Source organism: Bos grunniens, chromosome 12 (assembly GCF_055505025.1).
Source record: "Bos grunniens cultivar Pamir isolate PY7600 chromosome 12, Bosgru_T2T1.0, whole genome shotgun sequence".
In the NCBI taxonomy this organism is placed as follows: domain Eukaryota; kingdom Metazoa; phylum Chordata; class Mammalia; order Artiodactyla; family Bovidae; genus Bos; species Bos grunniens.
The window spans coordinates 67,976,982-67,999,120 of NC_141176.1; the positions used below are offsets into that span (position 1 = coordinate 67,976,982).

The 22,139-nt window shown below is 43.4% G+C and overlaps 1 protein-coding gene across 3 annotated transcripts in view; it reads left to right on the plus strand.

Annotated features, from left to right (window-relative positions):
* Positions 1-3,970: 3,970 nt before the first annotated feature.
* The window catches only part of GPC6 (glypican 6), a 1,234,490-nt gene continuing 1,216,321 nt past the window's right edge, over positions 3,971-22,139 (plus strand). For all 3 annotated transcript variants that reach the window (XM_086330189.1, XM_086330193.1, XM_086330194.1), the window contains exon 1: positions 3,971-4,754. In XM_086330189.1, the coding sequence (XP_086186315.1) occupies positions 4,595-4,754 (160 nt within the window). In that variant the 5' untranslated portion in view covers positions 3,971-4,594. The remainder of the gene's footprint in view (positions 4,755-22,139) is intronic.

The window sequence follows — 22,139 nt, forward strand, 5'->3', positions numbered from 1 at the left end:
TGTAGTAATGCATCCACTTCATTACTTTACTAGAATGTTTCTGTTGAAGTTTCCAGGAAGCCTATCATTGTCCAAGTACTATTTTCTCCAACATCCTTGGCTTTGATCTTCCCTGGGATTTGCTTCGTCTTGGAAAATCTTCTAACTTGAATCCCATAATGCTACCTCATTTTTGTTCTTATATTTGCAACCAACCCCTATCTGTTGCCTTCACTTCCTTTGCTTTTCCTTTATGTTGCTATGGTCATTAATTTGCTTTCATTTGTAAATAACTGAGTAACCAAATGACAGCGGCATAAACTACGGGATATTTATGAATTATTTAACAAGAAGTTAAGAGGTTGGCAGTCGTGGGGCTGATTTTGTGACTCAGGACAGGAACCAAGGATCTAAGTTCTTTCCGTCCTCTGGTCTGTCCTTCTCTATCCCTTGGCAGTGTCTTGTCTCCTACTCACGAGATGGCCAACCAGCTCTAAGAAGACAGGCGCCTGTGTGCATGCTCAGTGTCCAGCTCTTTGCAACTCCATGGACTGTAGCCCACCAGGTTCCTCTATCCATGGAATTTTCCAAGCAAAAATACTGGAGTGAGTTGCCATTTCCTTCTCCAGGGGATCTTCCTGATCCAGGAATCAAACCCACTTCTCTTGCATCTCCTGCATTGGCAGGCGAGTTGCTTGCCACTGTACCACCTGAGGAGGCAGAGGCAAAAAGACCTCTCTGTTCCCATATTTCTTTCCTTTCATCAGGAAAAATGCTTTTCTCAGAAATCTTTTGCTTATATTTCATTGGGCAACAAGGGGTGTTAGGCCCATCCCTACACTATTTAATGAAAAGGGAACTTTTCATGACTTGTTTCTAGGTTCTTTCTATCCTCCAAGGGATGACCATTGTGATTCATCCCTTGGTGCTGGCATGATGCCCTGAACACAGTTGGGATTAGGATAGCAAGAAAGAAGAGCCAATGATCACGGGGTGGATACCTGACAGGGGCAACTCTGCCCACCTGCCAACTGTGGCTGCTCCTTAGAGGTTTAATTTTTTTGTCTCCATATCTCAGTCTCTGAGGCTCCATTCATCTTATGCCCAGAGGGGTTGTTGTGAAATAAACAGCTGGGATGTGAATGTGCTGTATAAACAGGAGTCTTATGTCCTAGTAAATACTACATTTTCCTAATGAGACTTACAATTTTGAAATAACGTTTCAGTAAAATTTTTTTTTGTATGTATTGAACCAAGGACCAAACCGTTCTAATCCTTTCTGCAAAATGTATCTTCACCTTCTTTCCATTTACTATTCTCCTATTCTGGTCTCAATCACCTGAAATCTTGACCACAGAGTTCTGTGTGTTTCTCCTACTGACCTTTCTCTTGCTTCCATGTGCTTGCTTCCTTTGCTTTGAGGTTCTTCTTGTTCTAACTTCTTTTTCCTATGACGTACAATATAAACATTACTGTCAGGGTTCAAGTCTCTCAGCTAAACTCTTTTTTTTTTTTTTTCCTATCTAAACCAAATGCCAACATCTCCTTAATATGAGTTCTCATCTTTCTAGTCAAGGCTCCTCTATAAACGCCTATGACCTTCAAGGCTCATTCCAATACCTCATCTAGGCTCTGCTGTTGCCCTTAACTGGAAAGTCTGACTTAATTTCTTACACCAGCTCACACAGTGCGACACTGTCCAGTGAGTGGACCAGGAAGGTTTGAGAGCACCAGTAAAGCAAGTTACTTAATTCTTTGGTCTGATTGGAATTTATAAGTTCAGTTCAGTTCAGTCACTCAGTCGTGTCTGACCCAGTCATGTCTGACCCTTTGTGACCCCATGAACTGCAGCACGCCAGGCTTCCCTGTCCGTCACCAACTCCCTGAGCTTGCTCAAGCTCATGTCCATCGAGTTGGTGACGCCATCCAGCCATCTCATCCTCTGTTGTCCCCTTCTCCTCCTGCCTTCAATCTTCCCCATCGTCAGGGTCTTTTCCAATGAATCAGTTCTTTGCATCAAGTGGCTAAAGTATTGGAATTTCAGTATTGGAATTTATAAACCTACCTTAAATTGTTTCACCCTCCTGATGGGATTACACTAATCTCTGTCTGATTAAGTTATAATTCTTTCCATACTACCCTTCCTATAAGTCTAGGACCTGTATACAAGAACCTAGGGCTGTATTATTGCATTGAATGCTTATTAAATACTTAATGATTTTTAAATATCTTAAAATACATATACTATGTTTTTACCCCTTTTTCCTCCACTTCAAATGTCCTTTCTATTGCATTATTTGCTATATATTGCAAGAATAATGGTAAATTACAGTGAGTCCCGATGCGTGAGGAGAGAATAAGTTATGTGTGTAATCACTCCCCTCCTCTGGAGTGCAAAATGCCCACCACCTGACTGACAAAAACAGAACGTTGAAGGTCATGTCAAGTGTCATAGAAATAATGACTTGGCTATAGCATTTCCTAATCCTACCCATCTTATCCTTTGTCCACTATGACACAAGAGTATATTTTGTTTCATCCTGATTTCAGACTTTGAGGGAAATAAATTCAAGTCACTTGAGGTCTACCAGTTAGTACAATATCGTGAAGGCAAAAATTATGCTAAAATTTTAAGAGAAAAAAAATGTGACTGAAGTTTTCAGAAAGAAATACTTGTGTATGGAATTTTCAAGAGGGAAAACTTAACTTGTAAAGAAGAGAAACTCATTTTTAAGCATTTTCATAGTTTAAATCAGGTTGGATCTTGAACTTGGGAGTCTTTCTGGTGGAGTAAGAGAGGAGGAATTTATTAAAGAGAGGAAGAAGAGGTATCTAATGTGTTGTAATGATGATGAAGATGACTATGACAGTGGTCGTGATAACAAACAGAATGACTTAAATTTCATGGTCATTCTGGTCATTAAGAGCTATCGTCTGAAAAACATAGCTTTATAGAGAAGATCCAAAAAACTGGACGTTACCCTACAGTTATTTCTGAATAATGACCTGACCTAAACACACACAGACACAAAAGTAAGTAAGTATTATCTGTTTTTTTTTGGTCTTGCATTTACCTGTTAGTAGTTGCATGAGCTTTGGGTTTCAACACATACTCCTGCCCAGCAAAGTTCATTAACATAATAAAATTGATAAGAATTTTCATTTTTATACCATTTCACAAAACTTGAGTATAAGGCAGGAGGAAAGAAGTGAAGTGATTCTCCACTTGAAAATTTTGTTCATTTGGAAGAAAATGCTAAGTCTAGTATGTGAGAGCCTTTAGAGCAAGGGAGGACCTCAATGCCCTCCTCAATATCTTCCTTCATGTATCCCACTGATCCTTGCTCTTTTTTTCTCACCTCTTCTTGTTCTGCTTCTTCTTCGCTTTCCTGTTCATCTACACACTAGAAATCTGAGATAATGATTTTTGATCCAAGATTATGTAACATTTGAAGTTAAAAGGGGGACATTTTTGAGTCCAGAACCCAAAATTAAAAAAACAAACTACTTATGTCTAATGTATGCCTGCGTTATCTTTAGAAAATAAAAAAAGTCAAACAGCGATAAGCCCAGTAATTAGAGCAGCGACTGTGCCCTGCTATTCCGGGTCCCCCTCTAATTGTTCATTTCTGCGAGGGCTGTGTCGTGAATTGTTGCTCATATTTAGAGCAACAATTGGCATTGCTTGTCCTTTACAACCACAAAAATATAGTTTAATAACGTAAGTTAATGACTTAAAATACTTTGTCTTTCTAGATGACTTCGTTATGGTATTTAAAAGTAGCATTTCGGGTGAGTACGAAGGATGTGCAGCCAATGAAGAAAAGAGGAACGCTTCCCTTTTATCCCCCTTTTGCTGCCGATTAGAAAGAAATCCAGTCCAGGTTTTGCCTTCGACTCTGCCTCTGAATTTCGGCTGTGCGATGTGTAGCACGTTTCTCTCCCTCCCCTCCTTTCTCCTTCCCTCTAGCCTCCCAGCCTCCCAGCGTCTGTCTCCAGGATTTCTCTCTTCCTATTTCAGGAGGACTCTCACAGGCTCCCTCAGCCTGTGCGAAGCTGAGGTTTCCCCTGGATCTCGTATATCCCCAACACATACCTCCACGCACACACGTCCCCGAGAACCCCGCGCTCACACCGACACACACTCGCGCGCGCACACCCTCTCGGTCGCCTGTCCATCTCCCTCCCGGGAGAGCCGGCGCGCGTCTCCACCTTCGCCGCACACTCCTGCTAGCCGAGCTCGCCGCGCGCTAGGATTCTTGCGGCTCGAAACTCGGATCGCAGCGTTCAACCCCTATGGTGGTTTTTTGAAACATTTCTTTTCCTTCTTTTCCTCGTTTTTATTGCACTGTTTTCGGTCTGGGGGACTAGTGGAGCGAGGCGGCTGCTTTCTCAGTCAGCCCTGGTTGGCTTTGCCATCCTCCATCAGGCTTATAAAAGTTTGCTGAGCGCAGTCCAGAGGGCTGCGCGGCTCGTCCCCTCGGCTGGCGGAAGGGGGTGACGCTGGGCAGCTGCGAGGAGCGCGCCGCCGGCTCTGGCGGGCTTTCGGCTGGAGGGGCAAGGTGAAGAGCGCACGGGTCCCGGGGTTCACCGAGCTGGATTTGCATGTTGCACCATGCCTTCTTGGATCGGGGCTGTGATTCTTCCCCTCTCCGGGCTGCTGCTGTCCCTCCCGGCCCGGGCGGAGGTGAAGGCTCGGAGCTGCGGCGAGGTCCGCCAGGCGTACGGTGCCAAGGGATTCAGCCTGGCGGACATCCCCTACCAGGAGATCGCAGGTAAGCGCGGGCGCGCGGCCCGGGCCGGCTGCAGCCCTCGGCGGCCGCCCGTCCCCCGGGCCGCCGGAAGCCCTCCGCCTTCCCCCTGTTGCTGAGTTGTGGTGTTCACTTTCTGCCGGGGGGCTCTCCGGGCCGCCGCGCCTCCGTGCCGGGCGGCGGATGCTCGGGGCGGCTTCTCCAGCTGAGGGGGGGAAGGTGTGCGTCTCCGGCTGCCTCATTGTGTGTGCACACGCGGGAGCGCCCTCCTTCCCTCCCTCCCTCCCGCGCCCGGCTCCCGCGCCCTGGCGCTCCTCTTCGTCGTTGGCCCTGGCCGAGCGGGCCGGGGAGCCCGGGACCCCCGGGGGCGGCCGCGGCGCGAGGGCGGCACGCCGAGTCCGGCGCCCACCCCGCGCCGCTCGCTCAGGCAAACTTGGAAGAACTGCGGCCGCAGTTTGCCCAGCGCCACCGTCAGAGTGGCGCCTTCTCCGCTCCCGCCCTCGCGCCGGCGGGGGCGGTGGAGAGACGCGGAGGGCTCCCCGGCCCCTAGCTCCTGCCCTCCGGGGAGGCAGAGCGCCCGGCGCCCGGGCCGGGGGCGGGCGGGCGAGCGGGGCTGGGGGTGGGGGACACCCCCCACCCCTTCCACCCGGGGACTCGGCCTCCGACGTCGGCGGCTCCGGGCGGGTCTGGGGAATTCGCGGGCTGCCGGTTTCAGATTTGGGGCGGGCTTTGCCGTTCCGGCTCCTCAGGGCTCCCCCGATCGCGGTTGGTCACTCGCGGTCCTAGGCACAGCCCTGCCGCCCCGCGCGGCACCCCGTCCGGAGCGCGGCCTCGCCAGCCTGCTCCGGGGAGCTAACTTCAGCGGGTGGCTCGCTAGCGGATGCGTCCCGGAGGTCTCCTCGGACCCCGCGTCCCCCGGCCACGGGTGTTTCTCCTTCGAGAACCCCCAACCCCTGGGTCGGGCGCCGGCGTGTGGGGAGGGCTCGGTTTCCGACCACTTGCGCGGTCGCCAGGGTGCATGTTTTCCGGCTCTTAGCTCCAACCGAACCCGAGCATCTCGGGGGCTCTGTGAATGAAACGTGTTAGGGAGAGGTAATCCCCTGGCTGCCGGAGCGCGGAGCTGAGAGAGGCAGAGAGGGGCCAGGGGATGCTGCGAGGGCGCGGGCTGCTCAAACCCGGCAGCCGAAGTCCTCAGTGCCCCTCAGATGGTCGAGTCAGAACCCTGGATTTCCACCAGCCTCTCTGCGTTTTGCCCAGGAGCTGGTCTCTACTGTGCATTTTGCAGTGATGGTAAAACACCACGGTTTCGATACGTAGTGGGATTGCCGTTTTATGGTTGATGCACAAACTCTACAAGTGAGGGTTTTTACTTATCCCGGAATGAGCACGTTTCTAGAAATGTAGCACTGGGGGAAAAAAAAAAAAAAAAACCAACAACACAACAGCTTATACACCACGCTAACAGCGCGGAGCATTATACACAGGGAGAGGTTTTCAATTCTGAGCCTTAGGCAGCCTCTGGTGAGTCGCAGGCGGAACCTGTGGTGAATTATAAGACCACTTTTCTCTCTGTCACTTCATCTCGCTTTTCCAGAGCTCCTTAATTTGTTAATCAATGCGTAGAGAGCGACTGCCCCCACAGATCCTTAAGTTTCTTAACTCTCCTTCCCCTTTGTCTACTGTTATTTCATTCTTTTTAATTAATTGATAAGGATCAGCTATGCCTTTTTTTCCCTCCCCCAATCTCAGGGAATTCAACTTTTTAAAGGTTTAGAATATGGATCACTTTTTTCTGGGAACTTTTTCTCCACTAATCTGGGTTTTTTCAAACTATGTCTTTTAAACACACATGTATTTCCCAACGTGATTTCAGAAAAGGTATCTCCAAGAAGAAAATAGTTAAGTATTTTTAAATTGCTTCTGTATTATTTAATGAATTGTGGGGCTTTCAGGAGACTACAGGTCTTTACCACGATGCAAATCTCCTTAATATCAAAGGGAAGGTTTTCTGTGTATATGATTTCTGTAGGCACCATTGACTTTTCTGAAACATTCCCAGTGGTTGAAATAAATCCTTTAGTAGATTTTTAGCTACAGAGATTTTTTTCCCCCCTTTTCTATCCCCACCTTGACAATTACAGGGCTTGTTAATTAGCTATGAATTTCTAAAATGTGTGCACTTTCTGTTAAATTCTCTTTCTAGGACTAAGGGGACTGTTGACTTTGCATAAAGCTTCCTGTCCTTTGGTACCCTTTGGTACTCAAGCTATAGGTCATTGGGGGGTCAGAGGCACATCTGATAGGAAAAACAAAAGAGATGAAAGGTACCTGTGTATTAAGGATCAACATTTTTTCGAGGTAAACTTCACTCAGTCTACCTATTGCTGTTGGAAGAATCATCTGTGTCCTATTATTAAACGAACCCACTTTCGTTCTCCTCCCTAGTTCCTGATACTATTTACTTTTAATTATCTAGTATATGGCAGTTATCCTTCCCTTCAAGTCCTTATCCTTTGCCTTGTTTGGACTTTTAATGGGTTGCTTGAGAAACAGCATGTGCTGTTAGTCTGCCAGGGAACATGAATTTAAAGGAACTGCTGTTCAAATTTCAGGTTCATGAGAGCTGTTTCTAATTGAAAGATATTTGCAGGTAGCTTGCCTGGTAAAATAACTGAAAAGTAATGAGGACATTATGTCTCATCATGACATTATTAAAGTTTTACTCAGAACTCACAATTGTGAAATAGTGTTGCCCTTTTCTATTCTAGGATAAAAGGGAATTCTTCAAACTCAACAGATGAGGGGCTGTGATGGGTCATATATAAAGTTCGACTCTCAGAGAGTGGTTGGGAAAGAGGAGGCCTTCAAGGGGCAGCTTGTACCATTAATCTTCACTCAGCCCTGATTTTAAACCATCCCAGGCAGATCAGATAGACTATCTGTCCTTGTTTGAAAGACCTCCAAAGGAGTAGACTCTTGAGCCCCTCTCAGCAATCCATTCTGATATTTAGTAATTTTTGTGGTATCCGAACGTTTCCAGATATCTAGTCAAAAACCTTCAAAATGTGCTTATTTTCTCTTCTGTCTACTGGGAAGATATTGAGCCATGTATCATCGAGTTCTTTGTTAGGACTGTTATTCTGATCAAAGGTCAGCATGAAACATGCCGGTTTTTCTTCCAGCACCAGTAATGTTATCTTGTTTTCCAATCCAAGTCATACTGATGGCTCCAAACTTGTAAAGGAACTCACAGCTGAAAAGAGCATCTGCTTAAAAGGCTGGGCAATTCAGGGGATGTTGTTTTATGCTTATGGAACCTCTGTTTTATGCTTTGAGCCTTTTTGGAGTCATTAATTATAATATGCGTGTGTTGCTGACTAGTGATAATTTATTGGCTCATGTTAATGTTTTTCGTTTATCTAATGTAACTTTACTTAACATTCCCTTATGTAGGAATTACTGTGTCCAGCACCTACTGTGTACAACATTACCTACTTTGAAAACATTAAACATTGCCTGATTGACTTTTTCTAGTAACTTAGATACTATCATTATCCCCATTTTAAAGATGGAAAGACTGAGCAACAGATAATTAACTTGCCTGAGGATGACTCAGCTAGAAAGCCAGGAGCCTAGAACTCAAATGCAGGCACTCTGATCTCAGGCGCTGGAGTATATACACTTCATCTTGCCCACTGCCATGTTGTATTTGTTGAATGAATGCATGTAAAATCAATTCTATTCTCATCTAATACCTACATAGCCTGGTATTCTCAATCATTATATGCATTCACTCACAGTTCAAGCTGAGAATTTTTCTATTTACTTGCAACATCTACAATTTTTCAAACTCACTTTGAATTTGGGTTTTATGTTCTCTGGAATTGGCTATGCTTCCACCACTAAATTGTCTGTGTATTTGTGCATTTTGCTGATCATTGTATAGATGTGGTTTTATGAAAGATAGAAAGTAAAAACATGTGTCGGGTGTTTTTTTCAATATACTGGGCCTACTTTCTGAATAATGGGTTAGTCCAAAAAAACTTACTATAGGAAATTATCATGAGGGTAGAAGGAGGAGGGAAGTTTATCTCCAAAAATTAGTGGGGGGGATATAACTAACACTGTTCTCAATAATTTACTCTGCCAACTTTTTCCTATGAGTCAGGCTATACCTAGATATTAAGAAAGCATGAAAATTCTCTCCTGTCTCTTTGATATCAGCTTACCTCAAACATGTGAAAATCTCAAAAATCTAAAGTAAAAAAAAAAAATTCTCTAATATTCCAGGGACTTTGATTGTTTTAGTCCTTCTTTATCATTTTCAAATTTCAGAATCTTACCTGGCCTGGGTCCAGCAGTTCCTTCCTTTTTTTGGTGGGCTTCCCAGGGAATAAGCCTGCCCTTCCTCTGCTCACCAGCAAACCAACTTCTTTAATACATTTGCTGTTAACCCAACTCTTTTTTCAATTTACATGTAGATATCACATTAACGTAAATGAAAAAACAGTGTTTGGTAAGTCTTACTCTTTAAATCTCCTAGTTAGGGATAAATAATTTAATTTCCATTTAACCGCCTTCTTCAAAGAGTTCTGATTTCCTAGCGCCCTGTTTCGTTAGATGATGTCTTTAAGATCCTTTCGAAGAACAGTGTGAAGTATAAATGAATTAGTGGAACTTCAAATGGGTTTTTTATGATTTGTCAAGTCACTAGATTACTGAAAGATTCACATTAATTCCAGGTATCAAAGCAATCTAAAGTCTGGGCTATTAGGAGTACCACTTGTTAGACTTTTGATTTGGGAATTAATTTTAGAATGATCCTTGCAAACAGAGTTATCTTAGCTGATTTAATTAGAAGATGATATGTCATCACTGAGAATAAGAGTTCATTTGAGTTGACTGATACACTTTTTTACATAAAACTCTCATCTTTTAACTGTGCCACGTCGTAATAGCTTGTGAGTAGAAATGTAGGCCACTATCAAAAGTGGTTTAAAATGTACAGTGAGATGTTCTTTAGAATATTGTAGTATAAGCATTGCATTATAACTTATGTGAGAGGGTGACTACTGTTCTTTTGCAGTTATGGGTATTATGAACACTTAACAGAATATAAAATTATTGAGTCTTTTTAAACCAAAGTGACATACCATTCAGTCACAAGATTTTTATAGAAATATGAGTTTAGGATAAAAACTGTAGTAAAGAAATTATTGATAAAATAATTCATTAGCTTAATCTTAATATATTCAGACTCACAAAAGTAAAATCATAAATAAGACTGTTTTTTTCCTCCTTAATTCATATCTCTCTGAAGGCTTGTAGTAAGGCCAGCAAGGTGACTTGGAGTTGTCTTGCCTGTATAAACAGGAAAAATTATTATTTCAAACTGGTGCTTATATCATTTTGCAGACCAAATTCTGCTCTCTTAAATTCTTTAGCTGGTGCATAATGAGACTTTAAATAGTTTCATAGTCTTCTCCAGTATTCAGTTTTTAGTGACTTACATGAGAGCGTATGATAGTGTAGTTGACTCCTTGGGATGGTGTGTTTGTAAATAAAGGATTTCATAGTACTAATTCTTTGGTGAAGGTTTAAAAACTCTAATATACTCCTGGATGGACATATTTAAGAGTTTTGAAAACCCAGGATGAAAAATATTTTTAGACAAATGCACAGTTAGTAACAAGGAAAAGTAGAAATTCGACTCCACATTTACACATTATCCAGGCTATTGATTACTATTACAACCTATTCTTCATCTCTTTTAGGCATTTGTTTTTTATTTCTCTAATAAATAGTTCTTGTTTGCCTACTATGTGTAAGTCACTGTGTGGTGCTGGCTGTAGGGCCCCAGGGAGTTTTAATCCCAGCAGGGAAGCAGAAATTCAGGGCACCTTTAGCAGTGAATGGGCGAGATGAGTACACAGCGCTGGGGTACCTGACTCTGGGAAAGCATTTAATAGGACCATGTCCTCTGATCACAGGGTTATGGAAATGCCTCCTTGAGGAAGAGTGATGGGCTCTGAAGCCTGAATACAGCGTCAGAGGGGGCAGAGGGAACACACATTTCCTGTGTGGTAAGAAGGCCCCGAATCTGGGGAAACAGCCGTTGAAGGGGCAAAGGGTATGAGAGCCTTGGGAGAAGAGCCTGAAGAAGTCAAAGTGTTAGTTGCTCAGTTGTGTCCGACTCTTGGCGACCTTGTGGCTCTGGCCCACCAGTCTCCTTTGTCCATGGAATTCTCCAGGCGAGAATACTCTACAGTGGGTTGCTATGCCCTACTCTGGGGGATCTTCCCAACCCGGGGATTGAACCTGAATCTCCTGCATTGGCTGGTGTATTCTTTACCATCTGAGCCACCAGGGAGGCCCAGGACTGGGTTGGTGACTTGTGATCCAAGATGGCCCAAGCACATTGACCAAACATTTACTTTTTTTGGCACAGACATGGACCCTTAGTGCTAAAACCTGTGGGCTAAAGTCAACTGTTTATAGCTCAAAGAAGCAGATTTTAAACGATATGCTGCTGCTGCTAAGTCACTTTAGTCATGTCTGAATCTATGTGACCCCATAGATGGTAGCCCACCAGGCTCCCCCGTTCCTGGGATTCTCCTGGAAAGAACACTGGAGTGTGTTGCCATTTCCTTCTCCAATGCATGAAAGTGAAAAGTGAAAGTGAAGTCGCTCAGTCTTGTCTGACCCTCAGCAACCCCATGGACTGTAGCCTTCCAGGCTCCTCCGTCCATGGGATTTTCCAGGCAAGAACACTAGAGTGGGGTGCTGTTGCCTTCTCTGTTTAAACTATATAGAACCTCCCTATTTTGTGTACCCTGGGCCTATAAAAGACTCTAAGCAGCTGCGCCCTCAACACCCCATGGCTGAGCACCATTGCCCAGAGACCTCATCCCCCTTGTCTGGCAGGATATTTCAGTGCTTCCTCTTCCTTGCAGGGTACTCTCTGATACCTGTGGAAGTGCTCAGCTCTGAGGGACTTCTCCTTATTGCAACCTGTCCAAGTGCCTCCCAAATAAAGCTTGTTCTGTCAGCTGCCCTCTCTTGGCCCTGTCTCTTTCCTTGACCAGCATTGTAATCTGTTCCACTCACTACTGTGAATAAGGCCTTTAACCCAGAGCAGTGAGAAGCTGTTGAAGTGTTTTAATTAGGATGGGACATAGTTTTGAGTGTTAGTGTGGTTGCTTTGTAGAGAACTGATTGGACGAGAGCCAAAGGCAGATACAGGAAGAGGAGAGATGTCAGCGTGAACCAGAGTGGTGACTGTGGGAGAGGCAGGAAGTGGAAGGGTTCGAGAAGTATTTAGGAGGTAAAATTGATACCACCCAAACCATCGATCAGTCCACAGTTATTTATTGAGCATCTACTATGTGTCTGACAGTGAATGTGTGTGTGTGAGATAGAGGTTGAAAGAGAGAATCATGTGTCCCAGAAATGTTTATCAAATTAACAAGTCAATATAAATACTTTGACACAGTTCATGTGTACCTTTTAATGGCAACAGAATATCATAAAACCAGAAGAGGACTGTTAGGAGTTTTAGGGTCACTGAGAGAAAAAGATTTCCTAAATAGAGGCACTTTATTAACTCTCAGAAAGTATCAAAATATGTCATCAGCTGTGTTCATTTTGAAATTCAAGTAAAAAATGTATGTTTTTTATACAGTGTAAAATGTAAAAATGTATGTTTTAAAAATTTTCACTAAGATGAAAAATGGGTTTCCCTGGTGGCTCAAGGGTAAAGAATCTGCCTGCAATGCAGGAGACCCGGGTTCCATCCCTGGGTCAGGAAGATCCCCTGGAGGAGGGCACGGCAACCCGCTCTAGTACTCTTGCCTAGAGAATCCCCATGGATAGAGGAGCCTGGAAGGCTGCAGTCCATAGGGTTGCACAGAGTCAGACACAACTGAAGCGACAAAGCAGCAGCAGCAAGAGGAAGAATATATTAAATTGTTACAGGGGACATAGGTACACCTATGGCTGATTCATGTTGATGTTGACAGAGAACGACAAAATTCTGTAAAGCAATTATCTTTCAATTAAAAAATAAATACATTTATTAAAAAAAATGGTTACTTCATTGCCTAAGATTAAACGGTCTATGGCTTAAGTGCCAAATTATGTGACTGACTGTAATAATAAGAATCATATCAGAAAGAGATTTCTTTGACCTTGCTGAAGGGAGGAGGTAAAATTTTATTGGGAGTGTTTTAGTCAGGGTTCTCCAGAGGAACAGAACCAAGAATGTATATCTCATATGTAAATATATGGGAGATTTATTAGATAGATAGATAATTAGGGATATAGAAGAGGAGATTTATTATAGGAGTAGGCTCATGTAGTTACATAGGCTAAGCCCCACAGTATACTGTCTGCAAACTGACTACCCATGAAAGCAGGTGGGATAGTTCAGTCTGAATCAAAAGTTCCAAGGACCTGGAGCTCTGTTGTCCATGGGCAGGAATATGTGGGCATCCTAGCTCAAGAAGAGAGAGAGGATTTACCATTCCTCTGCCATTTTGTTCCATTTAGGAGATCAAGCGATTGGCTGATGCCTGCCCACATTGGTCACTCAGTCTGCTGAATCAAGTGCTATTCTCTTCCAGAAACACCCTCACAGACACACCCAGAAATGATGTTTTGCTACTTATCTGGGTCTTCCTTAGGCTGGTTTAGTTGACGTGTAGAATTTACCATCAGAGGAACCTTGAAGAATGGGTCACCTTTGACAGAGGGCCCTGAAAGAAGCCATTAGGGTTGGGGTTAAGCAGGCGAGCAAAATACAGCTTGTGGGAGAGAGTCAGCAGGGTTGATTAAGAGCTTGTTAGAAGTAATGTTGAACAGATAGGGTGGGCTTGGAGTTTTGGGCATCCTTGGCTTTGTACAGCAGAAAGTAGATTATCATCTGAGAGTCATGGCAATGAAGGCATATGAGGAGAGTATTGTTTTAGGTCGGGCAAGAAGTATAAACAGGATGGAATAGAGAGGGGTCATGAAAAGTTCGGAGATGGAAGGAGGACAGCCAGGGAGTGATTTTCGGTACCAACACATGAGCAGCTGAGGGCACAGATGAAGATAAGAGGCAGACAAAAGGGTGAATGATGTCATCAAAGAAGAGGTAAAATTAAAAAAAAAAAAAAAAAGCTTTAAAAACTGTTCTGCTACTTAGAAGTTCCACTAAAAAGGTTTAAAGAGGACAAGCCATTGAAACTCTTGCCTGAAATAATCTGTGTCCCTTAAGATACTTTTGGTTTCAGGTCACAGAAAATCCTGACTCAACTGGTTCACGCAACCAAGGAGAGCCATTCTTTTACATGCAAAGAAGTCTCACCATGGAGCAGTTCTAGGGTGGAAGGTGGCAAGTGAACAGTATGACCCACTCGCAGATTCTCCCCATCTTTTGATCCTTCCATCCTCATCCTCATCATCCACATCAGCTACATGATGAAAACAAGATGGCTACTGGAGTACCAAGAAGCAAAGCCTCGGGACAGTGCGCTGAGGCACACAGTGGGACCATTCCTTCCCACGCGCATCTCCACATTGATGAGGCAGCCTGCCCCTGGAAGTCCCCAGTGTATTTACCCACCCTTCTCATTCCAGAATTACTTCCTGTGCCCATGCTTGAAGAGAAAGGGACTGTGGCTGTTGATCTGAACTTGTTTAGTTGCTCAGTCATGTCCAACCCTTTGTGACGCCATAGACTATAGCCTACCAGGCTCCTCTGTTCATGGGATTCTCCAGGCAAGAATACTGGAGTGGTAGGCCATTTCCTTCTCCAGGGGATCTTCCCAACTCAGGGACCAAACCCAAGTCTTCTGCATTGGCAGGCAGATTCTTTACCACTAGCACCACCTGGGAAGCCCAAATAAATAAATAAAACTAAACTTGAGCCACTGATTATTTTGTATTAATAGTGTAAAAGGAGTGATAGATATTACATGGCTCTTAATGTGATGAAATTGGTAGTGTAAAACACCATTTGTAAAATGGTCTTGTCAAAAGATTGAACATGTACACCTCAATGTTCATAGCAGCACTGTTTACAATAGCTAAGACATGGAATCAACCTAAATGCCCATCAACGGAATGGAGAAGGAGGGTCTATTTAATGGAATATTACTCTTTATACCTGCTTGGAAGAGAAAGGAAAAGGACTGTGGCTGTTGATCTGAGCTAGTCACGGTTATGCTGTAAGAGGGGCTGATAGCCTTTTGCATTTTCATGGCCACTAAATTGGTTATTTAATCTTTATAGTCTTAATAAGAATCTCAAGGAGTTGAGGGGTAATGGAGAAACTGAGAGGGATGACTCAGACTACCTGAATTAATTATTTGGCATTCTTGCTTTAGATCTATTTCTCAACACTGGCCAGTGGTGAACTGATGCATGTAAAATGATTGACTCTCTAGAGGGTAGTGTATAGGGAGACCTGATTTGTAGCATTTGCCAATTTTTGTGGTCTAAATGTTCCCACCATGGCCAATTTCGAGCCACTAACAGATTAGCAACCAGCTCACAAAATTCCAGAAAATTTAACAACTGGCTGTTTTCAGTTGGAAAGAACCAGGGCTTATCCTGGAATCATATGAGATATTAAAAAAAAAAAACAACAAAACCCTACACTTGGGCTTCATCTTCAGATATTCTGATTTAAGGGGTCTGGGAAGGATATTCTCCCTCCCTCCCTCCCTCTCCTCCTTTTTAAAATTTCCCAAGGAATTCTGATGTACATGTGGGGAGGAGAGCCAGTGATCTGGAGCCAGTTCTTCATACACATTATCAAGTACCAGAATCACTGGAGGGCTTGCTAAGCTCAAATGCCTGGGCCCTACCCCCCAAGTTTCTGAGTCAGTAGTTCTGGAACAGGGCCTGGAATTTACATCTTTAGCAAGTTCCTGGGTGATGTTGATACTGTCTGTCCAGGCACCATCTTTTGAGGAGTGTCTGGGAGCCATACTCTGAGTGCATTCAGCGTGGTTTTAAACACACTTTATTTTCTATTTGGTCAGGGTAGCCAGTTCAATTTGGGCAATGCTTTTGCGTTGTTTTTCGCCTTGATCTTGGGTAAGAACCTCCACCCAGAAAGCGTCTCTGCTCCAAATTGCACACACACCCTATTTCCTCTGCCTTCTTCCAGATGTCTATATTGGCCACTAGGGGGACCAAGGGAAAGCGAGTGACTGGATTAGTTCAAACCTTCATTACCTGTGCCTGGAGCAGACCGGGTTTCACCCAGCTGACTGAGGCGTTTCTGCATGAGTAAAAAGAAAAGCACAACATTGCTTGAAAGGGAAACTGGGAAGGACAATTTAAGTTTCTTTCGCAGTAGCATCCCTATTATTTTTAGCTAATGTGGTCAGCTTTCTGTGAGTAAGTAGGACACATTTTGGGGTCCTTTTTAGAAGATATCTCTGGTCAAGAGTGATTCCAGCCCCATCTCTCCATCTTTGAGCTGCTTTTCCTGTGCAGATTTAGCCATTTGTTCCTGACTTCCAGATACAAGGAGACTACATTAGAGCTGGTCACTCTTCATTTTATATGCATTTAATTAAAGGCGTAGCATAATGCATTCTGGGCATGCACACCTGTGTCCTGTAGGCTTTATCGGCTAGTGTGTTTGCTTCTTATTACGTCTCGGATTTCCTGAGAAATTGACTTTCTCTTTTTGTGTCCCCGGTAGAGCTGAGATTAGCAGAGGCCAGTGCTCCTATGCTGAATTTCAGGGAGCTAGGGGTGTTTCCATTCAAGGTTGCAGTGAAGTGGAGGCTGCTCTGTAAAAAAAGCACTTTGAGGTCTTCCAAAAAAGAGATGAGTAACTATCAATTATTATTTTCTTAATGGGTCAGAATAGCACAGAGTCAATAGCACTTTTGCAATGAACTTGAAAAAAAGCCACCATGCTTTTGGCTAGTATAGATGTTTGTAAGTGATGGGCCTTAATTTTTTTGGGGGGAAAGTAAGAAAATATTGTCCTTTAGCTGTTTGCTTATCCTATGTTATTCCAAATCCTAACTGGGAGTTTTTAAAACTTAGAAATGATAACATTTAAAATCACTTGATTTTTTCTCTTTTTTTGTAGCAGAAGTTTTAACAAATGATTTTGAGGAGTTTAAGTGATCTTTGACATAATAGGAGCTCTATTTAGAAAATAATTTTTAATTCTGAAGTATTAATAGCAGTTAATATTCCTGAAATGTAGGGATTCTGAGCATTCCTACTTGATCTGTTCCAGCCTCTCCTGTTTGTACTGAATTTAGGGAACATAGTTGACTGTTACTTTTACATTATCAAGTGTTAATGTGTGAAAGGCTTTTATTGTGCTTTTACTACTCATTTGATTATGTGGTTATCTTATACAATATTTTTTCACAGACTTGGGGGTATTCAGACACCAGGAGGTTAAGTACTATGTTAAAACCTTAGGCCAATCTTTTTATATGACTGCCATAAAGAATATATTCATTTTGCTTACATTACCACATGGCTCTCATAAAAGGTCAATTTCAATTGAATATAATAGGTTGCAAATGGCAACTTGTATGTCATCAATAACAAAATTAATACATATAATCTCTTTTCACTTACCACCTTCTGTTTTTTTAGAAAAAATAACTTGAGGATTTCTTAAAATCAGAGATCTTCATGATATGTTTTGTATAATAGACATATCAAAATTGTATAAACATGTTTTTCTATTTTAATCAAGAAATTACATGTAATCACATTTAAATTCCAGTTAAAACAATACATTAGGTGCAACAGATATTCACAGCAAAAAACCATGAAATTATGCTTTTTCATTTTGTCATATTAATTTAACAAATTATCTTTGAGTCAGTTTCTCAGCCTGGGTTATTACTGTAAAGATAAATTCAATATTGTGAGAAGGTATATGCCTAAACATAAGCTAATTGCTATGATTTAAGAATGGCAATTTATTTTTACCCAGCGTATGCTTAGTAAATTATACAAAGGTTTGCAGTTTAACAGAGGGTTGACTATATGTAAAAATATAGGTTATCATGGTCTTAATTCTATGTGGTAACAAAGGTTGCATATTGTAACTGGAATAACAATTTCCGATAACTGAAAAAACTGTCATGCATTTTAAAGTGAGTTTTAACCTTTCTAACCATGAGTTTATCAGGTACAACTCTTGACAAAACCATTGTGATTCCTCTGAAATATTTATTTTCAAAAATATCATGTGTACTTGAAAAAAAAAGTTATAAAAATGCCTTCTATGTTGAAAGCCTTTGAAACAGTATTCTTCAGAAAAAAATGAGCCTTTTTCCAAATTACTATCATCAGGAAAAACAGAAAGATGGAATACAAATAAGCCAGAGTAGGCTTTTCCCAGGTCAACACTCCCTGAAGCGATCTTCATTCTGGGCCACACGCAATTCGGATTTTAACCCAGTGAAGCATCAGAGAGGACCGGTGTCCTAAGAGAGAAGCCTGGAGGTTTCTGAAGTCCCAGACTGCCCAGCCCCTCCTTCTGGAAGGTGCCAGGGACGCCCAGAAGGAGGCTCTGCTGTAGCGCCAGCCCGCAGGTGTGCCACCTTCGGCCACGTTTCAGCCTGGTTCCTGTGGAATTGATTTTCACAGCTCATGACAGAAGCTGTTTTCAGCCCTTGAAAAGGAAGTGGCTGGGCTGATCCTCACACAAACAGCAAATTGCTCCCTGGCTTTCAGAGCCTTCGAGGTCTGTTACCTTAAGGTCCTAATGGCCTTTTAACAGTGTTTCCAGCTGAGCAGCAGATGTAAAGGATACTGAACATTGAAAGCACTCTTCTTTTTTTCTCCTCTCCCCCAAAAGAATCTTTTTTTTTTACATTGTACAAATACCGTATCCTAGGACCTATTCAGCGGCATGTTAGATTTTTAAAAACTGAACCAGATCTCAGATAAATATATTGCTGGTGCCATACATCTGCCACCTTGGTGGGCCTCGTGTCCCATGAGACTGCCCCCTGGGAGCCGAGATTATGTCAGTGTTAGCAGTGGCTCCGTTTGGTAATATCTCAGTGTTCTTGCCTGGAGAATCCCAGGGACGGGGGAGCCTGGTGGGCTGCCGTCTCTGGGGTCACACAGAGTCGGACGCGACTGAAGCGACTTAGCAGCAGCAGCAGGGACAAAAATAATTAATGGGGCCCCAGAAAGCCTTGAAAACCCCTTATACTTTCAGTTCATTCCTTTTAATCCTAAAAATGACAGTATATTTCTGGAGGCCATATATTTAATTTTTAGAATTATATCCAGTCTGCCCTTGTTTTCCCTTTCTGTTGTTTCGACGGTGCATTTTGTCTTCCTGTGGGGGGGGTGGTGTGAAGGGTTTCTGCAAGGGGCAGCTATGTGCTCCGTGCAGAATGAACTTAAAGACTTTTACGCTAAGGTTTGAGCTAAGGGTGGTATTTCAGTCTTGTGGGTTTTGGGGAAAAACATTAAACATCACTGAAAAATACTTCACAAAATTGGACATTTTCCATTAAAAAAATGTTAGAGAAATGGGATGTTTTTTGATTTCTCTTCGGTCCAAGCAGTGGTCACTGGAAAGAGAAAAGAGAAGACAAGAGAAACCAGACTAGAGAAAACCAGCCAGGCTGCTAAGTCATCATTCCCCTTTCCAGGGACTCACCTGTTTTACAAGCTTTTGGAGGACCTGTAGGAAGAATGTGAGTTGCCACCAGATGCTTTTGAACTGTGGTGTTGGAGAAGACTCTTGAGAGTCCCTTGTACTGCAAGGAGATCCAACCAGTCCATTCTAAAGAAGATCAGCCCTGGGATTTCTTTGGAGGGAATGATGCTGAAGCTGAAACTCCAATACTTTGGCCACTTCATGCAAAGAGTTGACTCATTGGAAAAGACTCTGATGCTGGGAGGGATTGAGGGCAGGAGGAGAAGGGGACGACAGAGGATGAGATGGCTGGATGGCATCACTGACTTGATGTACGTGAGTCTGAGTGAACTCCGGGAGTTGGTGATGGACAGGGAGGCCTGGCGTGCTGCGATTCATGGGGTCACAAAGAGTCGGACATGACTGAGCGACTGAACTGAATTGATAGTTGAAAATATGGACACATTGCCACTCTGACTTGAAAAGGCAGGAGATTTCTTTCCTCTGTCCTCCTGTTCCTTTCTGCCTCCTCCTCCTTCGTTGCTTCACTCACATGACCCGCCTGGTTTTCCTCAGTATCTCCCATGTGCTGGACAACATGATGTGTGAAAAATTATAGAGTGGTTGAGTTTATAAAGTTCAGTGTGATCAGTTTAGCTCTTCTGAGCAACAGTAAATCACGTGAGAAACTTGTTCTGTTTTGGTGCTTAAGCAGAGTCTGTCTTTGACTTCTTGCTCTATTTCTTGGACCTTTTTCTAAACCTCTCTGTGCCTTGGTTTTGTCATCAGTGAACAGGGATATACTTAATAGTTCCTCGGTCTCAGTGTTATGATTCTACTACATGCATGAACAGGTAAGCTCTTAGCATAATGCCTGGCACTTAATAAAGGGTATGTACATGTGTGTCAAACAGTGAACAACAGAAAAGCCAATCAGTCTTCCATGGGCCTGGGGAGTGACAAGGGAGTGATTCTTCCCCAGGAAAGGAGAGGGAAGGGAGAGTTTCCTTGGGCTCTGCCCATCTCCGGGCCCTGCTGGCCTGCACAGCTGATGTCTGGGGTTGGTGTGTTCAGTGATCTGATCTTATACAACTTGGGAAGGACCTGGTAGCCTTCTTTTCTGAAGTCTTCACCCTGACATTGGCCATTCTGGCCCCAGAGGCCTCCTAAATCCCTGACCTGTCCTTCACCTGGCCTTTGGCCCTCCTGTAGGCTTGATTACCTCCTGGTTTACCACTCAGCTGCTTTCTGGGCCTCTGGGAGGACTGTGAGGACTTCTGGGCCAGGCCTGTGTCCCCCAGGTTTGGGGCAGGGGTGCAGCCCTTCCTCTGAGGGCCCTGTGGCTCCACACTTACTCTAAGGTCAGCTTTAGGTGGCCCACTGGGCAATCTCTTCCTGGGGTCCTAGGCAGAACTTGAGCCAGAAATCTGTCTTTTCTTTGGCTCTCCTCTAGATGCAAAGCTCAGAGAGGAGAAACTGGGAGATGTGGGGAGCCATTCTTATTGCTGTTTAGTTGCTAAGCTATGACTGACTTCTGTGACCCTATGGATTGTAGCCCACCCGGCTTTTCTGTCCACGGGATTCCCAAGGCAAGAATATTGGAGTGTGTTGCCATTTTCTCCTTCCGGTGATCTTCCTGACCCAGGGATCGAACCTGTGTCTCCTGCATTGGTGGGTGGATTCTTTACTTCTGAGCCACCTGGGAAGCCTGTGGGGAACCATTAAATCTTTCCATCTCCTTTCTTCCCATGACCTCTGGACCAGTGGGTTTGCTACCCTTTCTTTTCTGGCTGGACCTCAAGCTCTTTGGGTTTGGAGATGTATGTCTGCTAGAGAGGTCAGGTAACAGATACCTATACACTCTCAGGTGGAAGCTTGTAAGAAAACAGTGGATTAAGGGGCAAACTGAATTGAATTAAGTACTTTCAGAATGGCATCCCCATTACATAAGCAAGATGAACAACTTCCAAAGAATGCCTCAAACACCAACTGAAATGGAAATAATAGGAATTCCTTGTTTATACTGGAATCTTTGGACCTCCTAGGGAATGGTACCATATGGGAAAAAAGGACTTAATTCCTTGTTTTGTGTTTGCTAATTGATTATTTTAAACTTTTCTTACCTCTTTGAACCCCAGTATCCTTATCTGTAAAAAAGGGTAATAATATAATGTGGCTCATAATACTTTTTTGTGAGGATTAAATGGCATAATGCACGTGAGCAGCCTGAGAGAGAGAAGTCGTCAGTAAATGTTAGTTCTTTTTTATCCCAGTTCCCTCCTGACACACGTATCGTGATGAGGAATCTATTTCTTATTCAGGAGAGAGAAAGCCTAGTAGGCTGTAATCTCCATTCGGAGACTTAGTCACTTTTAATTTCCTTTTATGATAAGCTTCTAAGAGAGAAGCTTTAATAGCACGTTAAAAGGTGATCCTGAAGTACTGTTAAATGTCAAATAGGAAATCTTTCAAAAACATTTATTTCTCCTTTCTGGTCTTCTACTCAGAAATGGCTCTGAAACTTCTCTTTCAGGCCATTCTCACTGGTTTCTGTTGTGCATGCCACCAGCAGAAGGATATATAGCTGGTACATTGCCTTGATTATTTTAATTTGCTTAAACCAGTGGTTCTCAAAATCACCCAGGAGATGTGTTCAAATGCAGGCTGCTGGGTTCCATGCTGGGAGTTTCCCATGTATTAGTTAGCTCTGAGATGGGGCCAGTGCCCAAGTAATGCCGATGGTTCCTGGATCACACTTTGTGATCTCCTGACTT